Source organism: Solanum stenotomum, unplaced genomic scaffold, assembly GCF_019186545.1.
Source record: "Solanum stenotomum isolate F172 unplaced genomic scaffold, ASM1918654v1 scaffold782, whole genome shotgun sequence".
Classification (NCBI taxonomy): domain Eukaryota; kingdom Viridiplantae; phylum Streptophyta; class Magnoliopsida; order Solanales; family Solanaceae; genus Solanum; species Solanum stenotomum.
Window position 1 is genome coordinate 39,520 of NW_026036879.1, and position 6,005 is coordinate 45,524.

The 6,005-nt window shown below is 28.3% G+C and overlaps 1 protein-coding gene across 1 annotated transcript; it reads left to right on the top strand.

The window, feature by feature from the left end:
• Positions 1–3,431: 3,431 nt before the first annotated feature.
• On the top strand, positions 3,432–5,279 carry LOC125853020 (putative laccase-9). The gene is made up of 5 exons (XM_049532703.1): positions 3,432–3,548; positions 3,633–3,784; positions 3,864–4,072; positions 4,171–4,296; positions 4,792–5,279. Exons 1-5 carry the CDS (start codon positions 3,432–3,434, stop codon positions 5,277–5,279), a joined length of 1,092 nt encoding a protein of 363 aa, XP_049388660.1.
• The last annotated feature ends 726 nt before the right edge of the window (positions 5,280–6,005 follow it).

Below are 6,005 nucleotides of genomic sequence, written 5' to 3' on the forward strand. Positions count from 1 at the left end.
ATAAAAAATTTCAAATAATAATAATAATAATCTGTAAGAAAGATTAAGGAAAGAGAGAGTAAAAAGTACAAAACAAATAAAAAGGTTGGGACCACTGCATATTTCTCCATAATTAATCCAAACTTCATTTACATGAAAGGAATTTTTTTTGAAGAGAAAATTCAGTTTTTTATCAGTAAATAATTTTGCTTCTTGAATTAAATATGTAACATAGGCTACTTATATTAGCAAAATAGCTCATATTGACACGACAATTTATAATTTATACTACTTTCTGTATATTTTTGAATGTCTAACTTTTAATTTTAAGTATTATATAGTTGGTTCTTATTTTTTTATTTTTGCTTTTTCCTACTTATGGGTGTAATCAATATGATAGTGAAAGAAATAAAGTATAATTGTTTGTTTTCATACGAGGGGAAATTTTATTGAATTTAATTTTTATTTTATGTCTCTTTTTTTCCCTACAAAGCTATACCTTAATGGTCTTACATAATGTGATAAATATCTAAAATTAGTTATATTTCAGCTATCCACTATTATTTATTTTTTATAATTATTGCTCTCAATTAATTTTATCTAGTTATGTAGTTGACGTATTAATCAAATATTACCAATCTCCTAAATTTATCTAAATAAGAAGTTTTTCTGTTTCTATGAGTCTTTAGTTGTCAGTTTTACTCTGCATATTATCTATTTTTATGTTTTGATGTTTACGTATTGACTTCAACTTGCTGTTTGGGTACACTTTGCTGACTACCTCAGCTGGTATCCTTCAATTACTCTGTCTCCCATAGTTAATAGTACTAATAGACCATTAAAAGTAACATATTCAAAAACTAGTATTTTTTTGTCCTAATTTATGTTTACGTGACACTTTTCGCTTCTTAAAATTTAAATTATGTGAGCTATATACAAATATTGTAATATATATTTTTCATCATATTGACATAAGAAAAATTACAGTTGCTAATATTTATCACATAGTTTTTTTGTAGATAAATTTTAATTTTAAAATATTAATTCAACTTTAAAAAGTTAGTCAAATTATCTTCCAAAAAAACAAAAATTGTTACATAAATTCGGATAAAAGGAGTATTAGAAATCATAATTTATACTAGTTTTTTTTTTTTATGGAAAAATAAAAAATTTCAAATAATAATAGAAATCTGTAAGAAAGATTAAGGAATAAGAGAGTAAAAAGTAGTACAAAACAAATAAAAAGGTTGGGACCACTGCATATTTATCCATAATTAATCCAAACTTCATTTCATGAAAGGAATAAGAGAGTAAAAAGGGATTTTTTTAAAAGAGAAAATTCAGTTTTTTATGAGTAAATAATTTTGCTTCTTGAATTAAATATGTAAGATAGGCTACTATATTAGCAAAATAGTTCATATTGACACGACAATTTATAATTTATACTACTTTTTGTATATTTTTGAATGTCTAACTTTTAATTTTAAAGTATTGTTTATTTGGTTCTTATTTTTTTATTTTTGCTTTTTCCTACTTATGAGTGTAATCAATATGATAGTGATAGAAATAAAGTATAATTGTTTGTTTTCATACGAGGGGAAATTTTATTGAATTTAATTTTTATTTTATGTCTCTTTCCCCCTACAAAGCTATACCTTAATGGTCTTACATAGTGTGATAAATATCTAAAATTAGTTATATTTCAGCTATTCACTATTATTTATTTTTTATAGTTATTGCTCTCAATTAATTTTATCTAGTTATGTAGCTGACGTATTATTCAAATATTACCAATCTCCTATGCAAAACTAGTAAATTTATCTAAATAAGAAATTTTTTCTATTTTTATGAGTCTTTTGTTGTCAGTTTTACTCTGCATATTATCTATTTTTATGTTTTGATATTTACGTATTGACTTCAACTTGCTGTTTGGGTACACTGTGCTGACTACCTCAGCTGGTATCCTTCAATTACTCTGTCTCCCATAGTTAATAGTACTAATAGACCATTAAAAGTAACATATTCAAAAATTAGTATTTTTTTGTCCTAATTTATGTTTACGTGACACTTTTCGCTTTTTAAAATTCAAATTATGTGAGCTATATACAAATACTGTAGTATATATTTTTCATCATAGTGACATAAGAAAAATTACAGTTACTAATACTTATCATATAGTTTTTTTTTAGATAAATTTTAATTTTAAAATATTAATTCAACTTTAAAAATTAGTCAAATTATCTTCCGAATAACAAAAATTGTTACATAAATTCGGATAAAAGGAGTATTAGAAATCATAATTTATACTAGTTTTTTTTTTATGGAAAAATAAAAAATTTCAAATAATAATAGTAATCTGTAAGAAAGATTAAGGAATAAGAGAGTATAAAGTAGTACAAAACAAATAAAAAGGTTGGGACCACTGCATATTTATCCATAATTAATCCAAACTTCATTTACATGAAAGGAATTTTTTTTGAAGAGAAAATTCAGTTTTTTATCAGTAAATAATTTTGCTTCTTGAATTAAATATGTAACATAGGCTACTTATATTAGCAATAGCTCATATTGACACGACAATTTATAATTTATACTTTTTGTATATTTTTGAATGTTTTAACTTTTAATTTTAAAGTATTAAATTACTTATTTGGTTCTTATTTTTTTATTTTGCTTTTTCCTACTTATGGGTGTATAGTGATAGCAACAAGTATAATTGTTTGTTACCAGGGGAAATTTTATTGAATTTAATTTTTATTTTATGTCTCTTCTTTTTCCTAAAAAGTGATATCTTAATGGTCTTACATAATGTGATAAATATCTTAAATTAGTTATATTTCAGATATCCATTATCATTTATTTTTTTTATAGTTATTGCTCTCAATTAATTTTATCTAGTTATGTAGTGACGTATTATTTAAACATTACCAATCTTCTATGCAAAACTAGTAAATTTATCTAAATAAGAGAACTTTTCTGTTTCTATATTTTTTTCATATTTGATCAATGAAACAGAATAAACAAAGATAGATATGAACACAACAAGAATATTTTTTTAAAAAAACTTTTAAAACCATATATAGAAAAATGTAAGCTGTAAGTTTATAAGTTATAAGTATTATAGGAAGCTCAAAATAATTTTACATTGCGTCTAATTTTTAATAACCTGCTCAAATTTAATCTAGTTAACCCGTTTATTTGACTTCTATCCAAATTGAGAAAGAACTAAAATTTTCTGCATATGAATAGATGTAGCTCTATTCCCCTTTCTCCTCTATAAATATTTCTTCTCTTCATTTCTTAGTGAAATGTGTGAGACAACTTCTTCTTTCTTTTAATCTACTATAAAGATTCTAAATTGACTCTAGGATAATTACATTCTTCAAAAGATAAGGCCCTTCTTCATCTTTTTCTCAAAAATTTCGACTCCTATAACTCTTTAGACAAGAAAAATGGCATTCCAAAAACAGGCCATGAAAGCCAACACTAGCTTGGTACTTGTCATATTTTTCGCGGTTCAGTACACCGCTTCAACACAAAATAATAGGAGTAGTATTTTTCATTTCGTTGTAAGTATTGTCTGTTCATTGACTAGTTTTTTTTGCAACATTAAAATTCTCGTACTAATCAATTTTATCTTGTACTATCAACAGATTGAAGAAACTTCTTTCGATAGGCTTTGCCAATCGAAGAAGATTCTTACTGTCAACGGACAATTCCCAGGGCCTACCATATATGCGCGCGCTGGAGAAACGGTGGTCCTAGACGTTGAAAACAGAGGGAAGGACAACGTTACAATATTTTGGTACATTCTACTTTTTCTTTGTTTTTGTTTGTTTGTTTAAGTTGTTACTGATCGTTTTTCTTTCTTTCTTTCTTTGTAGTTGTAAGCGTGAGGGAAAACACTTGAAGTCTGATCAAGTGAACTGGCTAATTGAGCCAGGGTTTAAAGTAAGAAAAAACATCACAATATTTGACAAGGAAGGGACGCTATGGTGGCACGCCATGAACATCTGGCAAAGCGCCACAATTCATGGCGCTTTCATTGTCCATTCAAAACCCGGAACTACTTATGATATTCCCATCATTTTAGGTACGTAAAAATTAAGTTCTACGTAGTAATTTTTTTTTTCAAATTCTTAAGTCTTTTACTAACATATATTTTCTTTTTATTTGATTAATTCTTCACAGGTGAATGGTGGAAAAGGGATGTCAAGGAGGTTGTCCTTGACTATATTGACTCAGGCAGTGGCGTAAATTCAGACGCTTTCACTGTTAATGGACAGCCTGGTGACTTCTACCCTTGTTCAAACAATGGTACCTACAAGTCGTCCAGTTCTGTTTATTTATATCAAACTTAATGAATAATTAAAAATCAAAATCTTGAACTTCGATCTGGGCAAATTAATTAGACTTTTAATTTAATTCCTAATAGTAGCCAAGGAAAAGACACGACTTTTTCCAAGTAATGGTGGGTGGGGCCTTGAAAATTTGATAAAAGAAAGAAGCATTAATTAGCTGTACTAGGTTGTAATTGTATTGAAATTCAAAAAAGAAAAATTTGTACAATTAGAAAGGAAACTTATGTATTATGTGCGAATTGTTCCTCATCAGATAAACAGAGAAATGCTAATTGATTTATAAGTTAATTAAATTGGTTCCTGTTTGATTTCTAACATTATAATATTTTGCGATTCTTGCCTATATATATATGCAGTACTGCTCCCTAGGACAGCAAGATTTTACGTATTATTTTTTTCGAGTTGTTTGTTGCACTCATATTAATTTTCCTTTATTAATTAAAATGTACAGGAACGTTTAGGATAGTAGTGAATACTGGGAAGACATATCTTCTCAGAGTTGTGAACGCTGCAATGAGTAAAACACTTTTTTTTGGGATTGCAAGGCACAACTTAACCGTAGTCGCAATGGATGGAAGTTCTATAACAAAGCCATTTTCAACGGACTACGTCGAATTGAGTATACAACAATCGGTGGATTGTATCTTCGAGACGAACCAGCAGCCAGATTATTATTATATGGTTGCAGGAACAAATGTTAGTCAGACACATGACACGAATAAAATTACAACCGCCATTATAGAATACGAAGGGAATTACACACCCTCTTCACCACCTCTTCTTCCCAACTTCCCCCCCAATAAAAGTTCTAGTAGGAATTATTTAAATGTAATAATGACGTTTGTAATTTTGGGTTTATTTTTCTGTATTTCATTGGTTGTTATTTGGTATAGGCGGCCTAGTAGGCCTCATAGAAGTGCAATGGTCACTCCCTTGTAAATTATATTGATGCTTATATTTGAAATTACGAATTGTATGATAAAGATGGTCTATATATATTTTGTATGTCGTGTATATGTAAACTTATGTCCAACAATACTTAAGATATAGAATCACATACACTCAATAGACATATACACATTTGAATGATTTAACAGAATTTCTTGGAGTGTTAGGACTCAAAGTGGTTTTGAAAGACTCAAGACTCTCTACTTTCATTCATATGTTTGCAAGAACCTTTTGTACAGGCAGATCGAGAATGCTTGACCTTCAAGGATGCTAGCTATGCAAACATCAATAATATCTTCCTTTTAGTGCAGTTCAGTAATTGTGAAGATGAGTTCCTAAGCATTCTCAATTCCATGATTAAAGAGGACAGCTACTAAGCTTACTAGTTAATTGGTCTATGGAGACATCTACAGTCAGCTGGTTCTTAATAACAATCCAGACTCTATAGCTGAAACAGAAAGAGAAGGAGACTCTACTTTCACAAGCTATTGTTATAGCTAAAACAAAATCAATCTACTCTGGGTACAAGGCAACAGACAAGTTTCAAAAGCTATATATCCTGCATCGGTACTGTGATTGATGAGGATACTAACAAAATCATTTTCTTACTGTTGGTATCTATGTGTAAGTTACATCGGAGAATTTGAGTATGTCGATGATCATAAAGATTGTTGTCGAACTGAATGGAGTACTGCTAAACAAGTGTGTTGTCATTAA

What these genes read in the sequence shown, in the direction of transcription:
- LOC125853020 (XM_049532703.1), top strand. Translation starts at nt 3,432, where the DNA reads ATGGCATTCCAAAAACAGGCCATGAAAGCCAACACTAGCTTGGTACTT. An exon ending in GACAACGTTACAATATTTTG is followed by an intron (nt 3,785 to 3,863) that starts GTACATTCTACT and finishes CTTTCTTTGTAG; the next exon opens with TTGTAAGCGTGAGGGAAAAC. An exon ending in TGATATTCCCATCATTTTAG is followed by an intron (nt 4,073 to 4,170) that starts GTACGTAAAAAT and finishes AATTCTTCACAG; the next exon opens with GTGAATGGTGGAAAAGGGAT.